At 42.9% G+C, this 22,942-nt stretch overlaps 1 protein-coding gene across 1 annotated transcript; it reads left to right on the plus strand.

The window, feature by feature from the left end:
- The first annotated feature begins 3,106 nt into the window (after positions 1–3,106).
- Positions 3,107–22,250, plus strand: MATN3 (matrilin 3). Its single transcript, XM_061433235.1, has 8 exons — positions 3,107–3,413; positions 7,981–8,547; positions 11,638–11,763; positions 12,539–12,664; positions 14,235–14,360; positions 17,680–17,805; positions 18,405–18,515; positions 21,351–22,250. Exons 1-8 carry the CDS (start codon positions 3,197–3,199, stop codon positions 21,404–21,406), a joined length of 1,455 nt encoding a protein of 484 aa, XP_061289219.1. The 5' UTR covers positions 3,107–3,196; the 3' UTR covers positions 21,407–22,250.
- Positions 22,251–22,942: the final 692 nt, after the last annotated feature.

Here is a 22,942-nt window from a genome sequence, read left to right on the forward strand (position 1 = left end):
TTCTCTGACAAGTAATCTATCATGCCTGTTTACTATCCTGCCAAGGTAGGGCTAAATATCAGCCCTGTTCGTGAACTTTTATTAATATTTCCTGAAATCGTGGTCCCACTGTAGACTATAAACCTGCACACAGTGAGGGAGAATTTACAGCAATTCAACAGTGAACAATGCAGGCATCAGCTCTGTGCTCCTGGAGCCTATAGTTGAGTGGGGTAAAGAAATAAATACACTATATATACATATATTGGAGAAGAAAATGGCACCCCACTCCAGTACTCTTGCCTGGAAATTCCCACGGACGCAGGAGCCTGGTAGGCTGCAGTCCATGGGGTCACTAAGAGTCGGACATGATTGAGCAACTTCACTTTCACTTTTCACTTTCATGCATTGGAGAAGGAAATGGCAACTCACTCCAGTGTTCTTGCCTGGAGAATCCCAGGGATGGGCGAGCCTGGTAGGCTGCAGTCCATGGGGTCACACAGAGTTGGACACGACTGAAGCGACTTAACAGCAAGAGCAGCAGCATATACATGTGTATATAGTACACTTTATGTGAAACACACAGATATTGATACTGTATATATGTATATATACATGAAACACAGGTATTGATACCATAATAAATTGGAAAGGAAGAAACAGTAGGAAAGAATCTAATTAAAACAGTTTTTCAAACTGCTGACTGGGAAACAGTGAATCATGAACTCTGTTTAGAGGTTTATGACCAGATCTTTTTTTTTTTAATTTTATTTTTAAACTTTACAATATTGTATTAGTTTTGCCAAATATCAAAATGAATCTGCTACAGGTATACCTGTGTTCCCCATCCTGAACCCTCCTCCCTCCTCCCTCCTCCCCATACCCTCCTTCTGGGTCGTCCCAGTGCACCAGCCCCAAGCATCCAGTATCATGCATCGAACCTGGACTGGCGACTCGTTTCATACATGATATTATACATGTTTTAATGCCATTCTCCCAAATCTCCCCACCCTCTCCCTCTCCCTATCAAGCTACCAACGGTATTCTTCACAGAGCTAGAACAAATAATTTCACAGTTTGTAAGGAAATACAAAAAACCTCGAATAGCCAAAGCTATCTTGAGAAAGAAGAATGAAACTGGAGGAATAAACCTACCCGACTTCAGGCTCTATTACAAAGCCACAGTTATCAAAACAGTATGGTACTGGCACAAAGACAGAAATATTGATCAATGGAACAAAATAGAAAGCCCAGAGATAAATCCACACACATATGGACACCTTATCTTTGACAAAGGAGGCAAGAATATACAATGGATTAAAGACAATCTCTTTAACAAGTGGTGCTGGGAAAACTGGTCAACCACTTGTAAAAGAATGAAACTAGAATACTTCCTAACACCATACACAAAAATAAACTCAAAATGGATTAAAGATCTCAACATAAGACCAGAAACTATAAAACTCCTAGAGGAGAACATAGGCAAAACACTCTCCGATATATATCACAGCAGGATCCTCTATGACCCACCTCCCAGATCTTTTTTTTAAAAAATGAAACAGAACTGAATGGACATGAATAAAGCAGATTAATTAGAGTCTGTCACATGTGGTAAGGGTAAACACTGTTTCAGGAAACTACTATTTCTGTTGTATATAACACTACTAGATATTTATGTCGCTCTCAAATTATGATATAAAATGTAGCTGTTACAGTGGATAGTTAGGCTTCCCTGGTGACTCAGTTGGTAAAGAATCCTCCCGCAATGCAGGAGACTGGGGTTTGATCCTTGGGTCAGGAAGATCCCCTGGAGAAGGAAATGGCAACCCACAGTCCATGGGGTCGCAAGAGAGACACAGCGTGGTGACTAAACCACCACCAACACAGTGGATAGTAGTAAAAATAAGTTTGAAAAAACTAAGATATAGGGATGTCCCAATGCCAAGGCCATAAGGTGGGAACAAGCTTGGCATCCCCAGGACAAGGGGAAAGCCTAGTGTGGTTGATGCATGGAGAGAAGAGTCCAGTTTCAGATGTGGTCAGTGTGGTCAAGGAGGTGGCCATGTAAAGGAGTTTGGAGTTTATTGGAAGTGAAGTTGCAAGGTTTAAGAAGTGATCTTAAGGTTACTATGTGGAGTGTAGATATTAAAAGGCAGCAGTCTGAAAGTAGGAAGACCACACAGGATCTGTTGGGACTCACGTTCATTGCCGTGTTTTACCATCCAGCTCAGCAGTGACCTGCTTTTGGAAGCCTTCCTGGTTTCCTCAGGCAGAGCCAGTCTCTCCTTGACCTCAGTATATTTCCTTAGACAGGTACACCATTGATGCTTCTGTCTCTACCCATGGGCTACGAGTTCCTGGAGGGTCCCCTGGGTGGCCTCCAGCCCTGTGCTGCCACCACCATCACCCCTGGGGGAGGAAGTGGGATGGAGGGAGAGCCTTTGAAGCCTGTGGTACAGGCTGTCCTTCCAGCTCACAGAGGGCTCTCTGGGGAATGTATGTTTGACTTTCTATTCCTGGTAATATAAGTTCAAATGTTTAGGATGTTTGAAGTTAGGATGAAAGTATTTCTATTCACGCTGCTACATCTGTGAGGTTTTTCTTTTTTTTTTTTTTTAAGGAGAGCCCACAGCAAAACTTGGGTTCCCTGGCTGGGGAAGAAAAATGTAGTTGTGAGGAGCTAGGGGAAACTCTGAGGTGGGCAAACCTGGATGGAGCTGGACCGTAAAGCCTGGGCCTCCTGAACTGGGAGCTTGGGAGTCAGGAGGGCGAGTTGGGGGTCGACCAGGCCCCAGGTATATGGCCAGACAGAAATTTCGAGAGGGGCAGAACCTGGCCAGGAGGCAGCGGACCGAGCCCACCAGACGAGACCGGAGCAGCGGCGGGCCGGGGTCGGGCACCGCGCCCCTGGCCGACGGGCCCCAGACATTCCAGGTCCGCCGCGGGTATGCCCTGGACCAGGCGGCCGGCTGCCCTGGACCAGGCGGCCCGCTGCCCTGGACGGGTTCGCGGGCTGGGCCTAGGCCGAGGGGCGGGGCCTACGGCCGAGGGGAGGAAGGACCCCAGGCTGCAGGGCGGGGCTCAAGGCTGCAGGGGCGGGGCCCACGGCCGCGGGACCTTTAAATTGGCCGCCCGGGCGCTGGTCACCCGCCAGCCACTGACCCAGTCACCGATCGACGACCCACCGACGGACACGGGCAGCAGCGCGGAGCCCACCATGCCGCGCCACCTCCCGGGACTGCTTCTCTTGCTCTGGCCACTGCTGCTGCTGCCACCGCCCCCCGCCGCCCCCAGCCCCATGGCCCGCCCGGGCTCACGCAGGTTGGGGACTCGCGGCCCAGGGGGCAGCCCCGGACGCCGGGGCCCCGCTCCGGCCGCCCCCGCCAGCGTGCCCTACTCCGGGACCGGCCAGCCCGGCGGGGCCCGCGGCGCAGGTACACGGCCTGGGCGGGAAGGGAGAGGGATCCCAGACCGAGCGGGACAGGAGAGGGTCTCAGGGAAGGACACCCGCTTGGAGCGAGGGAGATCCTGGACCAGGGCCCGGCGGGCTGGATGGGTGGGCAGGCGAATGTGGAGTCAAATAAGGAAAATCCTTGGTCACCCACCAAGTATTCCCTTCACTCCAGCCCAAGCCAGACGTGGTGCAGGAGAAAGATCCCCTCCCCTGCGGGACAAATCCTGTGGGGAAACTGAGGTCCAAAGAAGGGAAGGGAGATGCCCAAGGTCCCTCATAGCCAGGGCTAGACTTCCCTTCTCCTGAAGCTCAGACTCCAGCAGCTGCCCCCTGAGACTTGGGCAGAGAGGATGGGGCAGCTGTGGGAACAGGTAGGGGTGCCTCACAGCTCTCTGTCCCAGACCCCGCCTCTTGTTCAGCTTAGTAATCTTTCCCTGAAATTCTGCTTTCAGTTCTCTGGCTGATTGCACCACAACCCCAACCTGTGCTCTCTTACATGCTCAAATACCCAGGACACTTTGGGTCTTTGGTGAACAATCGCAATTCACTTGTGGGTCAGTAGTTGATTCTTGGGGCAGAGGAAACCTCTTAGAGAGCAGAGTTGGAAGGTGATCCAACACAGCCCCTGACAGCACATACAGGGGAGCCGAGCAAGGTGAGAGAATCCAGCAAATCAGGGTCAGAGCCAGGAATAAAGCTCGGGGCTCAGATATTCCAAGTGTGTGTCTTTTCACTGCTTCAGGCTACCAAGCTCTTAGTGTGGTTTACATAGGATTTTTTATCTTCATTACCAAAAAGTCCAGCATCAGAGTTGTTAAAGAGAGGCAGCACCAAACCATTTTCTGGATGTCTAGTCTCATTGGCCAGTGATGCTTCACGCCCCAGGTTGATTTGTGTTGTCCACAATGCACCTTTTGAGTAATGTTGAGGAAAAACAGAAAGGATTCTTTCCTGCATCAGTTCCAGTGGGCTGGATTTGCTATGGCAAGAGCATTGTCATTGAGACAGGGAGTCACAATGGTTATATACAGCCTGACCAGTGGGTTGCTTCAGGTCAAGAATGAGGATAGGGAAGAAGTCTTTCTCCTAGAGGTTATTTTATCTCTGGTCTGATCCACATTCCTTGGGGAAGGGACTAGAAAGAAAAGGAAGGATTTCTTATGGGGTGGTCAATGTTCCCCTGAGCAGCATTGGTCCTTTATTACTTGAAATAAAAACCAATATTAAATGATAATTCTTTAATAAGCACCATATTCCACTCTTTTTCAAATTCTTTTCTTTTTGCATCCAGAAATTGCTAGGCTTTGCTATGGACTTTTATTTCTAGCGGAGTTCTCAGAAATTGACAATTATTATGAGTAAGGAAACATTTTTGGAAATTCAGATTCTCATTTTCTTGATTTCTAAGAATCAAAGTGCTGTTATCTAGAAAAGGGGAGTGAGATTCAAAAACAATGAATGCAAAGGGGGTCTGAATCAGGAAGTAAGCAGATGCTCACAGAACGTCCTGCCAAGCCCCCTGTATTTTCTATTCCTGCTGTAATAAATTACCATGAATTTAGTGGCTTAAAACAGCACACATTTACTGTCTACGAGTTCTGTAGATCAGAAGTCTGACACTAGTCTCTCTGAACTAAAATTAAGGTATCAGCAGGGCTGCTTTCCTTTTGGAAAGATCTTAGAGGAGAATCCATTTCTTTGCCTTTTTCACCATATAGAGGTGACCCTCATTCCTTGGCTCATGACATTTTCCCTCCATTTTCAAAGCCACCAAAGGCAGGATGAGTCCTCACATGTCATCTCCCAGATCTCCTCTTCTGCTTCCCTATTCAACTTTTAGGAGCCTTTGTAATTATATTGGATCCATCAGTATAACTGCCCCATCTCAAATCTTCAATGCAATCACACTTGCAGAATCTCATTTACCTTGTAAATAAACATACTTACAGGTTCTGGGAATTAGGTCATGGACATCTGTGAGGGGAGGGTATTATCTTATCCTGCCCACTACACCCCTGTAACCCCCATAGATGATTCCCTGCGAAAAATCAAGTGAAGAAGGAAAGGAATCCTGCACATTTACTTGCAAGAACGTAACCTCAACATGAGTAAAGACACCATTTGGATGTTAGACACAACACTGTCAGATACAGGGTTCATATCATATGTAGTTTTCCTTTTACTCAAATTATGCAAATACAGCCAGATCCATCTCCTGGAAAGATTTTTCTTCTTCTTTGCTCTCAATGCATGGTAATCAGGGATGAAATGAAATTCTGAAGTTTTTTTTTTTTTTTAAAAAGAATTAACTCCTTTTGACTTAGCTAAATACATGACGTGTAGCATATTCAGACTGATGACTCAACATCACCAAGCAAGATATTTACTAGGTACTTGAGATAATGTTAATTTTGGTGGCAGAAAATGTTGCCTCAGAGAGGTAATCATGCAATGAAAAGTCCCTTTGGGCTGGGAGTCTGGAAACCTGGAGTCCAATCTATATTCTATCACTTTCTAGCTCTACACCTCTCTGTACAAGGGTATAAAAGCAACTCTAACTTGCATCTCTAATTGCATCTCTAACTTGACAAGGTTGTTGGGTTGAAATCCTGTGTTATCTAAAGTGTTATTGAAAGTAGGATTTATTTATTGTCTTAATTAATACCTCTAGGAATCAGGCTGAAAGCAAGAGGATATTTACCAGTTGTTGTTGTTGTTTTTTAAACTATACGGAGGCATAATTCCTATTGCAGACAGGGCTTTTCTGTCATCAACTGCTTAGCTAGGAATTTAATTTTGAATAAATAAATACCTACACTTTTTCCCCTTACACACTGAGTAAATTGCTCTCTTAGAGTTTCATCAATTTCCAGCCAGCCTCTTATTAGAAAAGGAAAGAACCCTGAGTGACATTTCATGCCAAAGGATCTCATTTTGTTTCAGGGCTTGGGTGTGTGTGTGTGTGTGTGTTTTGGGAAAGAAGGAGGAATGGCTGCTCTCTTGGATTTGATTTGGGTGGCTAGGAATGGAGAAGGCAATGGCACCCCACTCCAGTACTCTTGCCTGGAAAATCCCACGGGCAGAGGAGCCTGGTGGGCTGCAGTCCATGGGATCGCTAAGAGTCGGACAAGACTGAGCAACTTCCCTTTCACTTTTCACTTTCATGCATTGGAGAAGGAAATGGCAACCCATTCCAGTGTTCTTGCCTGGAGAATCCCAGGGACGGAGGAGCCTGGTGGGCTGCCGTCTGTGGGGTCGCACAGAGCGACTTAGCAGCAGCAGCAGGAGAGGGAGGAGTATAGAACGAGATTAGACGGGGAAAGGATAAGAAGGATGTGCTGAAAACAAAACTGTATTGTGTCTCTACAATGTGCTAGGTCCTTTTGTGTGGGAATGATACATGTTCCTTGAGGGCAGGTAATCTGGCTTATTATGATTATTATTTTTGTAGCCCCTTGGTTTAATACACGGTGAAAGTGAAGTTGCTCAGTTGTGTCTGACTCTTTGTGACCTCATGGACTGTAGCCTACCAGGCTTCTCAATCCATGGAATTTTCCAGGCAAGAGTACTGGAGTGGGTTGCCATTTCCTTCTCCAGGGGATCTTCCCAACCCAGGGGTCAAACCAAGGTCTCCCGCATTGCAAGCAGACACTTAAAAAAAAAATATTTGGGGAATGAAAAAATGAAAGAGAGGTGACTAAGAGAATTTGGTGGGGGCAGTAGTATAGATACCAGGTCAGAATCTCTGCTTCTTGAAACAAGACATGCTGACAAAGACAGATCTCAACGTGGACCAGACAAAGTGGTCACCCTTCTTTCTACTTTTCAAGGTTTAAACTCAGGGCTATTTGGACCTCAGAGTTCACTAAACATGAGTGAATGACCAGATGGAGGGAGAATTTAGGGCTGCTCTGGAGAAGGAAATGGCAACCCACTCCAGTGTTCTTGCCTGGAGAATCCCAGGGATGGGGGAGCCTGGTGGGCTGCCGTCTATGGCGTCGCACAGAGTCGGACACGACTGAAGTGACTTAGCAGCTGGAGCAGTTTTCAGCACATTGAAAGTGGAGAAAAAGAAGGAAGTCACCAGGAGAGCACCGGAGTGCCTTGCCCCACAGTCTGCCGTTGTCTGAAGGGCTGTGAGGCTTGAGCAGGCAGTGGAGGGGGCATTGAGGCTGCCCTGAGTTCAGTTCAGACAGGGTTCAGGGATGGCCAAGGTGCCCAAGAGAGGCCTGGAGTCCATTCATTCCTGGGCGTCAAGAGGAACCTTTGAACAAAACTTTAAGCAGAAGGGTGAAACTTTCCAAGTGAAAAGTTCAGGACATTCAAATAGGGGAGTTCTTTGAGGAAATGTCACACCTCTATGTGAATTCTCGCTGGGGAATCCTGAAAGGCCTCAGTGCTTTCAACCACCAAAGGGAGGGTGGTCTTCAGGAAGACAGCAGAGAGTGGGGTATCTGGGGCCAAGGATGCTGGTCGCAACATTCCCCTTCTGACTGTGATCCGCTCACGGATTAGCCATGTACTGTTCCCCATGCCCTTCTTTGCAGGTGTTTGCAAGAGCAGGCCCTTGGACTTGGTGTTCATCATCGATAGTTCCCGTAGTGTACGGCCCCTGGAGTTCACCAAAGTGAAAACCTTTGTCTCGAAAATAATCGACACTCTGGACATCGGGCCGATGGACACGCGGGTAGCAGTGGTGAACTACGCCAGCACCGTGAAGATCGAGTTCCATCTCCAGACCCACTCGGATAAGCAGTCCCTGAAACGAGCCGTGGCGCGGATCACGCCCTTGTCTACGGGCACCATGTCAGGCCTGGCCATCCAGACGGCGATGGATGAAGCCTTCACAGTAGAGGCAGGAGCTCGAGGGCCCTCTTCCAACATCCCCAAAGTGGCCATCATCGTGACCGACGGGCGGCCCCAGGACCAGGTGAACGAGGTGGCGGCACGGGCCCGGGCGTCCGGTATTGAGCTGTACGCCGTGGGCGTGGACCGGGCCGACATGGAATCCCTCAAGATGATGGCCAGCGAACCCCTGGACGAGCACGTTTTCTACGTGGAGACCTATGGGGTCATTGAGAAACTTTCCTCTAGATTCCAGGAGACCTTTTGTGGTAAGTCTTTGCTTCTAGTTAGAAAAGATGTTATAGTCAGACATCATGTGTCCGAAGAAAAAGAGATTTATTCTTTTCTCTTTGGTGCAAATTTTATGGAAAACTTAAATATAAGCAACGTTTTTTTGGTATGTGACGGTTTTTTTTTTTTTTTTCTAAACTTAAGCATACTTTGTTGGCTTAGGAATATAGAGCTGCCTTATGTATAAGTTGGTTTGCTCATAAAATCTTCCTGTTTGCATTAGAAATGTGAAGTTCTGGAAATATCCAGGGTAAATGATCCTGCTGTTCCCTGATGGGGTCAGAAAAAAATACAAATAAAAAACCAGACACCTCTCTTCTCCCCTCTGCCCACCGCATTTTTTCCAGATATTTTCTTTAGTTTTACCATCTCTAGATTTAACAGAACTCTGCTTGTTTTTTTTTTCTCAGAAGACAGGGACTGCATCTGTCCCTGGAAAGATTGGCTGGCTTCTTGTCCAGCATAAATGTCCATTGGAGTGTATACTTAGCAAATACTCCAGTTTTCAGATTCGGCTGTTTCTCTGATTATTCCTTGTGGAGGGACAGGATTAAGAACCACGGAGACTAGGATTTCAGCTCATTTTTGAGATAGCAAGATGTAGGCTATTTTTTGGTTCTTTATTTTAATGTTTTAAGTTTTAAATTATTCTGCTACTGCCCTCCCTCTCCTTTCTTCCTTTAGGATGGAGTTTAAATTAAATGCTGATTTAATTAGAATTTTTAGCATGAAACAGTCAAACCCATGAATATGAATCCATTCAAGGCTCAGTTTTATCTTTAGTCACTGATCAGAATTATGAATTTGTGGGACTCGAACTTTTTAATTTTTACTTTTAAATTTATTTTTTGTTTTTCTTTAAAAAATTTATATCTTCCTTTGTTTCTATCTATATTCATTTTTTTAAAGTCATTTGGAAATAATCTTTCAAAACTTTGTAGAATTATCCAAGCAGGTGTGGACAAATTTCTAGTTCAGGTGAATTTTAAAGTGTAGATAACTTTTGCCATATAATTTATCCTACATTTGTTTTCTCAATATGTGTTTATCGATCACTGATGATACAAAGATAAAGGTAATCCCTGCCTACCATCAAGCATAAGTCTAGGGCTGGAGCTGAGACAAGCAAGTGAACCAATAATTATTGTTGTCAATTTCAAGGAGACTTTATACATAAATGAAAGTGAAACTCAGTAATCAACAGTTTGTCAGGAAATGGGAGATGAAGTCTCAGTCTGGAGCGAATTCTGACCTCATCTCAGCCAGACCCGGCAGGGGGCCTCTTGTGTTTCCTGCCTTAGGACACTGGGTCTTCTCAAGCTGTCCTTGGCTTTGGTGGCATCAACTTGGCAGTCATTGGTTTCCCAAAAGAAAATAGCTTTCTTTCTCCCAGGAAACCCCCCCTGTATTTGTGGGTGAGAACTTTTCCATGAAGATGCTGTTCTGTGGCAAGGTTGGGCCTCAAAGCTAGCACCTGGGGAAGGGCTTGAAGGACATAAAGTAACAAGTGGTGAGTGGCCACCTTTTCATCCTGGTACAAGAGACCTGCTTGTTCTGGGGGAAAAATGTCCTGTCTTTGGAAAAAAAGACTGAGGGGCAGCTGTTGTAGTCAACCGACTGGAAAGATTATTCCATGAAAAGGCCCTTCTTGGAAAAATATTAGCCTTGTCCTGTTGCTAGAACTGTGGGGGCTGGGTGAACTGCCACAGGGATGCCAGCCTCCTCCAACAGGCCTCCTTGGTTTCTCAGAAATGACCAAATTCATGATTCTTTTTTCAAAACATGTCGCTTGGGAAAAAAGTCTGACATAAAAATGGCTCCAGGAGCAAAAAGATGAGGATGCCATTTAGCTAATGTGTTGTGTTCTTCTTTTTCTTTTACCGACTCGTATATAGCAGATGGAGAAGGCAATGGCACCCCACTCCAGTACTCTTGCCTGGAAAATCCCATGGACGGAGGAGCCTGGTAGGCTGCAGTCCATGGGGTCGCTAAGAGTTGGACAAGACGGAGCAACTTCCCTTTCACTTTTCACTTTCATGCATTGGAGAAGGAAATGGCAACCTATTCCAGTGTTCTGGCCTGGAGAATCCCAGGGATGGGAGAGCCTGGTGGGCTGCCGTTTATGGGGTCGCACAGAGTCAGACACGACTGAAGCAACTTAGCAGCAGCAGCAGCAGCATATAGCAAATGGGGCTTCCCTGGTGGCACAGATGGTAAAGAATCTGCTTACAATGCAGGAAACCTGGATTTGATCCCTGGGTTGGGAAGATCCCCTGGAGAAGAGAATGGCCACCCACTCTAGTATTCTTGCCTGGAGAATCCCTGGACAGAGGAGCCTGGCGGGCTATACTCCATGGGGTCGCAAAGAGTCAGACATGACTGAGTGACTAACACTGTCACTTTCTTTTTCATACAACATATGAGTTTAGACTCCTTGCAGATATGAGAGTCACATGTAGATACATTTGGGCTCAGGAACCCACACCATATATTTAAAAGGCAGTTACCTGCATTACCCTCCACCATTTGCATGTTCAAACATGTATTGGTACCCAAAGAGTGAGTGGATTCCAGGCCTAGTGCAATGCCTGGGGATGAATTCTGTTTAGACTCACACTATAAAACCCTTGGAAACTGGCTTCTGATTGCAGTGGGACAGCTAGCTTGTAGAACTTCAGGAAGTACAATATTGTTCTCTTCTTGCTGTTGGAGAGCAAAAATCTTTTTCTCTGTCCAGGTGGATACATTGGATAAAACCCTGAATTGTCTGATTCATGTAACTGTTTGGTTTTAGCTCCAAATTCAAAAATCCCTTTCTCCTTTGAGAAACTCAACCACAAGATCTATGATTTTAAATTAGTAGCATTCCTAGTTACTAATTTAAACATTACTAAGAGTGGGGCAGAAATAAGCCAAGGGCAGAAAACAAATAGTCAATTTTTAGAGTGAACTAAAGATGGAATTGGAGAGGAATGTGCAGAGCGATTTTTTTTTTTTTGACAAGAGAGGAAGTATCTGAAATGCTTCTTATGTGTTGACGCTGACTGTTGTAAATTTCCTTTGCACAGCTCTGGACCCGTGTGCACTGGGCACACATCAGTGCCAGCATGTGTGTATCAGTGACGGGGAAGGCAGGCACCACTGTGAATGCAGCCAAGGATATTCCTTGAACGCTGATAAGAAGACATGTTCCGGTGAGGCCTGCTTAAGGGACAGTGGCTGACAGGGGCATATTTTGGGACTCACTCCCCAAGACTTTGGACTGGCCTTATGCTTTTCTCTTAACTGCCTTGTGGCAGATTTACTGTTATCAACAACTTTCCTTGAAAAGTAACATGAGGAGGAAAGTGAGATAATACCTAAAACAATCTATTATAGCATTTATGGCTTGTTTTAGAGAGAAGGGTTAGTAGGGGAAAAGGACAAAACTCTTGGTCTTTTGAGGTTTTGGAATTTTTCCTGGATTTCATTTAATTAAATACAAGCTACTTTTACCTCTCTGTAACCCTAGATGCTCATGGAATCTAGAAGTGGAAGAAAACTTAGGGAGGTTCTCACTCGTCTGCTGTATGAATTACTCATATACTGTCAATGAAGAGTACAAATTAGGTCCATTTTGTTAGATCCTAGAAAATAATTGTTGAGAGGAATAAAACTGAAGAGATCATTTGACTCAACCTAATCATTTTATAGAAAATGAAATTGAGATCCGTCCCCGCTGCCCCAAGAAGGGAGAAGACTTACCCCTGTAATGGGGTCTGTTAGTGAAAGAACCAAGATCAGGAAGTGAGTTCCAACCCTCCCATCCAGTAGGCATCCTCTTGTGTCAGACTGGCCCATTTCAGTAGCATTGTGTGTGTGTGTATGTGTGTGTGTGTATGTGTGCATGGATGTGTGTGGTGTGGCCCATAGTTATTTGCTTACCATGTTTTCCATCTGTTGGCATTTGTCCTGGTTGTCTTTTGATAGCTATTGATAAGTGTGCTCTTAACACTCATGGCTGTGAACACATCTGTGTGAACGACAGAACTGGCTCTTATCATTGTGAGTGCTACGAAGGTTACACCTTAAATGAAGACAGGAAGACGTGTTCAGGTAAGTGGGGGCAGGGGCTTTACTATTGCCTCTCTGTTGGGGGGGTCATCTCAACGGGGAACTTGATATCTTTTTGTCTGTTGCCATCTTGGGCTTTTCCCATTTCTTATGAGACAAGTTAAAAATGGCAGTATGTAGTCTCGTGACCTACCTGTGTGAGTGTGTTGTTCATTTCCTTCTCTGTCCTCAGCCCTAATTGTCCTCTCCAGATGCTGAAGACAATTTAGTTAAAATCAAATAACAGCCCACCAATTTAGTTAAAATCAAATAAAAATAAAAAAAGAAAAGCAGTAACTCCGCAGTGGAGAGACCTGGCAGACACCACTTCCACTAAGTCATCAGAGCTGATGTCACCGGCAGTGACAGAGTGACGTCATGCTTCTCCTGTCATCACATGACACACAGTGACGTCATGCTTCTTCTGTCGTCATGTTCTCAGGGCACAACAGCATTTCTGTGGTTTTCTTGCTAAAGATTTACGATCATGAGGAAACCTCAGACAAACCCAAACTGAGAGACATTCCAAAATGAGAGATGTTCCATGAACTAATTTTTCAGTAGTTTTCAAAAGTGTCACAGTCATGAAAGGCAAAGAAAGACTGAGGAAATGTCCCAGATTGGAGGAAACTGAGGAGATGTGATAGCTTAAAGCAATGTGTGAGCCTGGATTGGATCCTGGGCCACAAAAAGGCATTTGTGGTAGAAACACTGGCAGACTTTGAATAACGTCTTTGGTTAGTTCAGGGCATCGTATCAGTGATTAGTTCCCTGGTTTTGGTCATTACTTATATAATGATGTGCTTATATAGGATGTTTACATTTGGGGAAATTGGATGAAGTGTAGGACTTCTCAAAACGAAAAGTTCACAAAGATAAACAATAGTTTAAAAATATCATGTCGGTAGAGAGAGAAGTGCACAAAAGTGCAGTTTGGGTCTTGAGTTCTGATGCTGTTCTGAGTCAGTTTATCTCCTTTAGACTCAATTTTCTCATTTATTACAGGAGAGGACTGAGCTACAGTTTCTTCACACGTGGATTCTGTGTCTTTCTGAATCTAGTATAATTAGTTCCACAACTGTTGGAATCCCTCTGATTCAGCATAAATACAGCAAATCTAAAAGGAATGCTTTAGAAAGTATTTATGAGATACTTAGATTATAAAAGCTCAGTATAGGGGACTTCCCTGGCAGTCCAGTGGTTAAGACCCCATGCTTCCAATGCAGTGACTGTGGGTTCAATCCCTGGTCAGGAAACTAAGATCCCATATGCCACATGGTGAGGCCAGACAAACAAACAAACCAAAAAAAAAAAAAAAAAAAAAGACTAACAATATAAACTCAGCATAGATTATGAAAAGGAGTAGGGGAAAATAGAAGACTAAGTATTGTGTGTGTAGGAATTTGTTTTACTCAACTAACTTCTAGTAAGAGCAAATATTACTGATGGCTTTGAGTGGTTTCTAGTAAGTTCTCCTTTTTTGCATTGCTAGCTGCAAATAAGATTTCTACATATGGGTAATAAAAGACCTTTCTGCATTTCATTTCTTTTCTTCTGGACTTCCACTTGGCAGCTCAAGATCAGTGTGCTTTGGGCACGCATGGCTGTCAGCACATTTGTGTGAATGACAGAGCTGGGTCCCACCACTGTGAGTGCTACGAGGGCTATACTCTGAATGAAGACAAAAAAACGTGTTCAGGTAAGGTCCACTCAGTAAATTCTTTCATATGGGACCTTTTCTACTGCAGTGAAACCAACTTTCAGTTCACCATGAGAGAGATTCTTAAACATAAGGTAAGCAGTTGGACTTCAGACATTCTACCATGCTTACAGACCAAGGCACACACTGCTAGGCGGCAATGAGCTCACTAGGTTTTGCAAACATAGCTCACTTCAGAAGATTACTGGGTAATGGGCAGGGAGTGGGGGATATAAGAAAAGCTAATTGGATGTACAGTCCAGGAAAATTTTATATCTCTGAAAAGCAAATAGGAAACTTTGGAGGAAGTCAGCGGGACAGTAACTATTTGGTGTGATAGGCTGAACTGATCTTTTTCCAATTAAAACTAGACCTGGAACTTTTCTGTAGTGTTCGACTTTAAAGCTGGATCGTTTTTAGTGAAGGAGGCTTTGTAAATGACTGAATTAGACCCACACAGATCTTCCAGTAAGTTTGAAGCAAGTCCTTCCCTGACAGTTTCTAGATGATCAATCTTGGGTGAATCTGAGGCTTATGACTTGGTGAGGGAGCCCATGCCAGAACTGCTAATCCTCATTAATTTGATTTAAACTCACTGGGAGAACAGAGTGGCATTTATAATGTAAAAGCAGTCCTCTGAGAAATTCCTAACTCTCAAGGTGGTGTTTAATTTTGGCATATTCAGTATTTTTTTTTTTTTTTTAGATTTTATGTATACTCTCCTCTTCCTTGAGGAGGTGTAATATGTGACCTTTTCAAGAGAGATTAAAGGAAGTGGCACATCACCAATCGCCCTTTAAAAAAGAATGAGATCAATAAAACAGTACTGAACCCCTGTTTTGTTCCCAGGACTGTGCTTAGCCGTGTGAGCATGTAAGGAAGCATCAGCTTCTGCCTCTGAGTTACGACAGGTTGGGTGCAAAACCAAAAAAGCATCATTTTTTTTTTTTAAAACATTGGAGGATAATTGCTTTACAATGTTGTGTTAGTTTGTGCTGCACAACAACGTGAATCGGCCATAGGGATACATATATCACCTCCCTCTTGGGCCTCCCTCCCACTCACCTCCATCCCACCCCTTTAAGTCATCACAGAGCGCTGATCTGGGCTCCCTGTGTTATATAGCCGCTCCCCACTAGCTATCTGTTTCACACATGGTGGTCTATATATGCCAATGCCACTGTTTTAATTACTCCCGAACCAGTACCTGAAGAAAGCAGCGACTGGTAGTGAGAGTCCATAACTAAGGAGAGGCCAGGGGTGGCTGAAGGGCTGGGACTGGAGGAGTGGAGCGGGTATGGGCAAGGGGGGGGGCTCGTGTCAATTTGTTGAGGTGGGTGGGACTAAATCACAAGGGTGGGACTAAGTCCCCTGGGTGGAGAGGATTCAAGGCTGCTCTTCTCTGCAGACCTTCGAAAAGGAAACAAAGTGCATTTACATGTAAACTAACAGATATTATGGAATAAAATGAACCACTTTATTAAAAAGAAGAAATCAAAGGAGATTTTCAGTTAAGACAGATTTCAGTTAAGGCAGCAGTTCCAGGTAATGGTTCACCCACGTTCTTCAGTGTCTGCTGGGTGCCATGTGCTGTCCCAGGCATTTTAGCGACAGTCACACATTTACTGATCACAGCAAATTTACTCATAGCAACTGAGTTACTTGCTGGTGGTCACTTGGCTAGTGAGTGGGAGAGCCAGGATTTGAACCCAGGCACTTGATCTGGTGGTTTGTAGTTCTCAAACACTGAGCTACACTGTCTCATGGTGCAAAGCACATGACAGCAAAAGGAGATAGAAAAAGAAAGATGCGATGGTGGGAAATCAATATTTATATATTTTACAGCAATAATGGGTGCCATGCTAAAACTGGGGTACACAGCATGGGGCAGATCCCCTCTACTGGCTTGCCTTCCCCTCGCTGGGCAGTGGGAAAGCTAGTAAATTAACCGTGGGGCCCCAGATCGGGGGCTGAGGGCTGGAGGCATGTCCCCTTGTTATCTCTGGAGTCGCTGCTAAGCTGGGCTGAGGGAAAAAGAAATGCTCTGCTAGCAGGCATTTTGCTGGAAACATCTGAATTATAGTAGTGAAGGGAATATCAGTGTGAAAGTTGGAAAGACGTTGTGATTAGATTATCTAGGGCCTTCTGTGCCATGAAAAGCTCTTTTATAGGCAGTAGTGAGCTATAGATGAAGGTGAAAGAGGAGAGTGAAAAAGCTGGCTTAAAACTCGACATTCAAAAAAACTTAGATCATGGCATCTAGACCCATCACTTCATGGCAAAGAGATGGGGAAACAATGGAAACAGTGATAAAATAAGCAGACTTTAAGAAAATCAACCCCAAATATACATTGGAAGAATTGATGCCGAGGCTGAAGCTCCAGTACTTTGGCCACCTGATGCAGGGAACTGACTCATTGGAAAAGACCATGATGCTGGGAAAGACTCAAGGCTGGAGGAAAAGGGGACGACAGAGGATGAGATGGTTGGATGGCATCACTGATTCAATGGACATGAGTTTGAGCAAGCTTTGGGAGATGGTGAAGAACAGGAAAGCCTGGCATGCTGCAGTCCATGGGGTTGCAAAGACTCAGACACAGCTGAGTGACTGAACAACAATAGTGAGCCATGGAAAGTTTGGAAGCATGCAATGACACTTAAGAGGAGATTTAGAGGGGAACAAATAGTTTGACTCCTGTAATGGCCGAGAAGGACCTATGAACCCCAGGAAGACTTTGCTCCTTGTACTGTATTTGTGACAGATAAAAAATACATTCTTATCCAACCATACACATCATCAGCACCATCATCATCGTTATTATTTTTCTCTCTCTGTGTGTGCATGAGCTTGCAGGACATTGTTTTCTGTACCACTTTAAGCATCAAAGACAGGCCCTCGGTCAATACAGTCTTTTTTTGTGCAGCATAAAATTTAACTCCGTGTGTGAGTAGGTCCCTAATAATTTATTTTTGGTAATGGTGAAGATGATCCATATGTAGCTGGAGAGCTTGGAGGTGTTATGGAAAGGCCAGAGGTAAGTTCTGGAATAGAATTAAGATGCAGTGCAGCCCTCCAGGACTGTGGCAGTGAAAAAAAGAGAGGCAGAACCCAAAATATTTGCAAGAAATAGCAAGAAAAGGGCTGTGGGGGAGGGATCAGGAAGAGGCTCCCTCCTTCTGAAACATGGGAGACTCTGATGACTGAAGGATTCATATGTGCCCACTTTGGGACCAAACCAAAGCTTCTTTCTCCCAGAAGTCTGTGTCGTTTCCGATTGTAATTTGTGAATATTCTCTCTCCTGCCCCAATCCTGGCCAGTTCTTAACCAGTGTGCCCTGGGCTCTCATGGTTGCCAACACATCTGTGTGTATGATGGCAATGCCTCTTATCACTGCGACTGTGACACTGGCTACACTTTGAATGAAGACAAGAAGACATGTTCAGGTAAAGATGGTCCCTTTAAGCCTCATCCATGCACTTAGACAGGAGTGAGCTTTCCTGTCTCCAAGTCGGAAGTACAGTTTTGAGTCTTGCCTCTTGGTCGGAATCCTCCAGTGGTTTCCAAATGTCTTCAGGATGGAATGTTTCTACTTTTCCACCAGGCGACCTTCCTGCCATTGGTTTTTAAAGGAACCTCCACCCTGTTCTCCTTAGTGAACATTTTCATTTCTTAATGAAGACACAGTATCACAGGGAGATGGTCTTTATCTCTGCATTCTTGGCTTCTCCCTACATCCTGTTAAAACATTTTAACTTTGTATCATGGAGAATTTCTGATCATCACAAAAGCATTGAGAACAGTAGAACTCTCATATAACCATCACCTAGCTTTGACAATTGTAAACTTTTCCTCAACATCTCTGTTTCTTCTTTGACACATCCCACAGTCTTTCCTCCTCTTTCTGTGTGCTCTTACATCCTTTTATCTCCTAGAACATGCACGTAGCTTAAGTCTTAAAAATAAAAGTATTGAATCGTTGATTTCCTGATTTCCTATGATTTCTGATTAGCTGTAACGTTCTGTGTACTGTCACTGCCTCCAGCCATTGAAGAAGCACGAAGACTCATCTCCACAGAAGATGCTTGTGCGTGTGAAGCCACTCTGGCATTCCAGGATAAGGTCAACTCATATCTGCAGAGACTGAACTCCAAACATATCCTTTTTGGAAGGATTTCTGCTTCTGCTTGAAGCCAACCTAGGTCTTACAATGGACATTTGAGGACATGTCACAGGATAAGGGCCTTATTCATTAAATTTTAAGATGAACAGTAGTAATACACAGCCTTGATTTTTTAAGAGTTCTTTTTAAATATTTTAGGAGACTGTTACATCCATTTTTATTTGCATGTGAAAGCAGTGTAATTATTTTTCCAGTGCTTTTCCACAGCAGTATAAGCTCCTGCTGCTAAGTCACTTCAGTCGTGTCTGACTCTGTGCGACCCCATAGACGCCAGCCCACCAGGCTCCCCGTCCCTGGGATTCTTCAGGCAAGAACACTGGAGTGGGTTGCCATTTCCTTCTCCAATGCATGAAAATGAAAAGTGAAAGTGAAGTCACTCAGTCATGTCCAACCCTCAGCAACCCCATGGACTGCAGCCTACCAGGCTCCTCCATCCATGGGATTTTCCAGGCAAGAGTACTGGAGTGGGGTGCCATCACCTTCTCCGGTATAAGCTCCTAATTGAGCTCTATTTAACCAGGGCTATCATCCTGATTCCTTAATAGGTCTTTCTTACTCAGAATCTGTACAAGACCAGTCAGCTGATGAATGGAGTGTGATAACTCAGATGATACACAGTTATACACTTTGTTTAGCCAGGTGGTCAAAGAGCAGGTTTCAAAATGTAACATGGTACCACCTCAGAAACTTTCAAAAGCAGTTCTTCAGCCAAAGGAGTAATTCAGGAAGAGTACTTTTTCTTAGTCCAGCTGAAGTTAACAACACTGTTCTCAGGGATCTTCGAGGAGTATTCAAACTGTGATAGTTACCGAAAGAGTGTGTGCTTGCTGCTCAAAAGTCAGTAAACAGGCCAGGTTGGTGGAAAGGAAAGTTTGCTTTATTTCAGATGCCGGCAACTGGGGATGGTCAAGGGGTGAGAGTTTTTATAAACAGGGCATGGAGGGCTAATGCAGAAACAGAACAGTCATCTCTAACAGTCATCTTCAGATTGGTCCTCGGTGGTTTGACCAGCATCATCTTGGTTGTTTTAGGTACACTTAACCTTCTCTTCCGAGGTCCATTTGTTCTCTTTTCTTTGTGGCCAGTTCTCTGAATTGTGGCAGCTTCTGTCTTGCCTGCAGTCTCGTCATCAGGTAGTTAACTTCTTCCACCTAGTGTTTTAGTATCGATGAGACAGTTCACAGGATATGGCTCAGAATATTATAACCCCTGAGAAAGAACTGAAAGTCCCTGACTGTGCTTAATGACTATATTATTTAGTCTTTGACTGTTTTCGTTTCCAAATTTCTCATTTCTCTGATTAAGCTTATTCTTGGACTGAAGTTTTCCACAGACAAAAGGCAGGCAGAGGACATGGTAAGGGGGCCAGGACCAGAGGGTTCAGCGCTGTTCAGCAGGGCTACCTCAGAGCTTGCAGAGACATTCAAGGGATGTGAGGGGACACAGAGCATTTTAGAGGACCCTGTTTCCAAATCCTTCACTTCCGTAAGTTGATCTGCTTACAATGCAACTTGGGGTCAGTTGGCAGTCTCTTTTCCCATCTCTCACTTCAGTGCCACCAATCTCTTAACTTTACACAAGAAAGGGATATCTCTTGCTTACCCTGAATTTTAATAAGGTGAATTTCTTGGAAAGGTAAAATCTCCAGAGAGCCAAATAAAAGGACAATTCAAGTTTTTTTTTTTTCCCTAAGTTATTTATTTTTGGCCATGCTGGGTCTTTGTTGCTGCACACAGGCTCTCTCTAGTTGCACTGAGAGGGGGCTGTTCTTGTGGTGCATGGGCATCTCATTGCGGTGTCCTCTCTTGTCGGGGAGCCTGGGCTTTAGGGTACACAGGCTTCAGCAGTTGTGGCTGGGGGCATCTAGAGTGTGGGCTCAATAGTTGTGGTGGGCAGGCTTAGTTGCTCTGCAGCATGTGGAATCTTCCTGGACTGGGGATCAAAACCCATGTCCCGTGCATTGGTGGTGGATTCTCAACCACTGTACCAGCAGGGAAGTCCCTCAACAGTTTTTTAAATTAAGGTTTCATAAACACATCTCTCCCAATTCGTTCCATTAAGAGATACCTTTCTAATTAAAATTTACCTTTTATTTTTTAATGATTTTATCTCAAAATTTATAATTTACTTGTTTGGATCAACTGTATGCCCATCATAGTTGTAATGATAACTCAACCAAGGTGATTAAAAAAATTAGAGCCTTTGGTCAAAAGAAAATTAATTTAAAGGTGATCTAGACGTAAACATGTTTGTGCTTGTTGTCTGTATAAAGTTTATGTCAGAAAGTGTAATAGAGTGATCAAGAACAGATTTTCAAGATTCAAGTAGAATAAAATTTTGTGGAAGCAGCAGAAAGGGAATACAAATTTAAGAAGATATTTTATTTTAGAAGAACAGTAGTAGTAAGAATTCAGTATGTTATTAATATTACATAGGATACATTTAAAAGATTGGTTTAAATTTTATTTTAAAACATCAATATTTATAATACAGCAAAATTGCATACTTTGTTACATAAAAGTTATGAAAATTTTCATATAATTTAAATATGCACAAGGTATTACTTGTCAAAATTATTTTAGGGGACAGATGAACAAAAATGCTTGAAGACTGCCACTTTATATCCTGCTCTCTAAAGAACAAAATATCTGAGTTTTAGACACATTAGATTTTTGGTGAGAAAATTTCACTCTTTTTGTTCCATTGAAAACTTACATTTTTCTTTTACCTTGTATTGAAGTGTCTTAAAGTGTGTTTACATTTTCTAATGTCTAAAAATATGTGGTTTTGGCCTTAACAACTAGTCACTCGATGACATTTTGGAGAAGCTGCAAGCAAATGAATATGGACAAGTACATCGTTAAACTACTCAAATGTTTTACCTGGAAATAACGAGCATTTGGTGTAGTAAATACTTCGGCATATTCAAATGTTCCTGCTACTAATCTGCCATTACAAATGCTTGAATGCTACCGAATCTTCTGGTGAACCAGTGTCATTTTTCTAAGGAAATAAACGTCCCTAATTAAGTGCAAATTTTAGTGTCTCTAAAGCTATGACTGTGAAATAGTTGGTAGAAAATACAAGAAAAGTTTTCATAATTTCTTTACTTCTTTACTAATTGAGCCATTTAATTTTAAAATGTTTGTATTAGTAAGATAACCATACTTAAATTGCAAACTTTTCATCTATATTTTTTTCTTAATATAGTATAATCCAGTCTTGTTACTTTAGAGTGTAACTTGTAGAGGGTATTTACACATAAAAGTTCATATAATTAAATTGAGATGAATATAATTTAGAACTATATCGCTAACACTTTTTGTTTTTTCTCATTTTTGCCAGGGTATTGTTGAAGCTGTGATCAGGGGATTGTAATACATATATCTAAATATAGTTAACACAGATTAAGTGAGCTGTTACATACCATTTTTAATTCATTCTGATGTTAGAATGAGACACACACAGCTAAAGACTTAGTTGTGAATTAAGTGTTAAAGTATTTACCAAGAACAAAAAATTCTAAATTTACTTGTTTTACTTTAGAATCCAATCAATAAAATTATATATTTATAAATATTTCTATAACAACATAATCTAATGTTTTTTAAATGTTAATGATAAGCCTGTTTTTTTCACTTACATATTTGATAAAATTTGTTTTCACCTTTAAAGCTTATAACTTTTAGAAGAAAGTAGTTCTTTAAATTATAGATGATTCATTCTTTTTTGGTTTATGTTGTCTTTACTGTAATAAAAACATCAATATCTATATACTATTGTCATGATTTTTTTTCCTTATATCAACTTTGCTCATGTATTTTCTTAAATTAAGCTGAATTACAATTATTTTGAAAATGAAACATTTTCTTGTCAATGAAACAATGTCATGACTCATCGTATAATTTAATATCATGCTCTCAAAGTTAAAATTTTAAGTTCAGGTTAAATAGAAAGGTTTTGATCAAGAATATTGTGGGAGAGGGAATAAAACAGAATTACATAAATTCAGATTAAATAATGATGAGGGTACATTAAAATAAAGACCTGAAAAGAAACCCAGAAACAAAAAAACAAAAAGCTAAACTGTCAAGGGAAGAAATGAAAAATGAACACATCAAAGGCAATAAATATTATATGAAACATATAATGTTATTTGTCAACATTTTTGAAAGGACCTGACATACAGCAAGTGCTATCTTCCAAACTTATTTGAGCACACAATCAGTTATATTAATATATCACAAAGAAATGGTATTACAGGGTAATAAATGAGAGCTCATGTACAAGAACTATGGAAAGGTATTTAGAGACAAATTTTTAAGGATGTGACCATCAGTAGCTTCAATTAAACATGCCTTAAACTTAACCAGTTGGTTAGAATCCCCCTGGCTTAGAAA

The sequence above is a fragment of the Bos javanicus genome, chromosome 11 (genome assembly GCF_032452875.1).
Source record: "Bos javanicus breed banteng chromosome 11, ARS-OSU_banteng_1.0, whole genome shotgun sequence".
Lineage (NCBI taxonomy): Eukaryota > Metazoa > Chordata > Mammalia > Artiodactyla > Bovidae > Bos > Bos javanicus.

Coding starts and splice junctions, on each gene's coding strand:
- MATN3 (XM_061433235.1), top strand. CDS start 3,197: ATGCCGCGCCACCTCCCGGGACTGCTTCTCTTGCTCTGGCCACTGCTG. Junction 8,548..11,637: donor ATTCCAGGAGACCTTTTGTG/GTAAGTCTTTGC, acceptor TCCTTTGCACAG/CTCTGGACCCGTGTGCACTG. Junction 14,361..17,679: donor AGACAAAAAAACGTGTTCAG/GTAAGGTCCACT, acceptor AATCCTGGCCAG/TTCTTAACCAGTGTGCCCTG.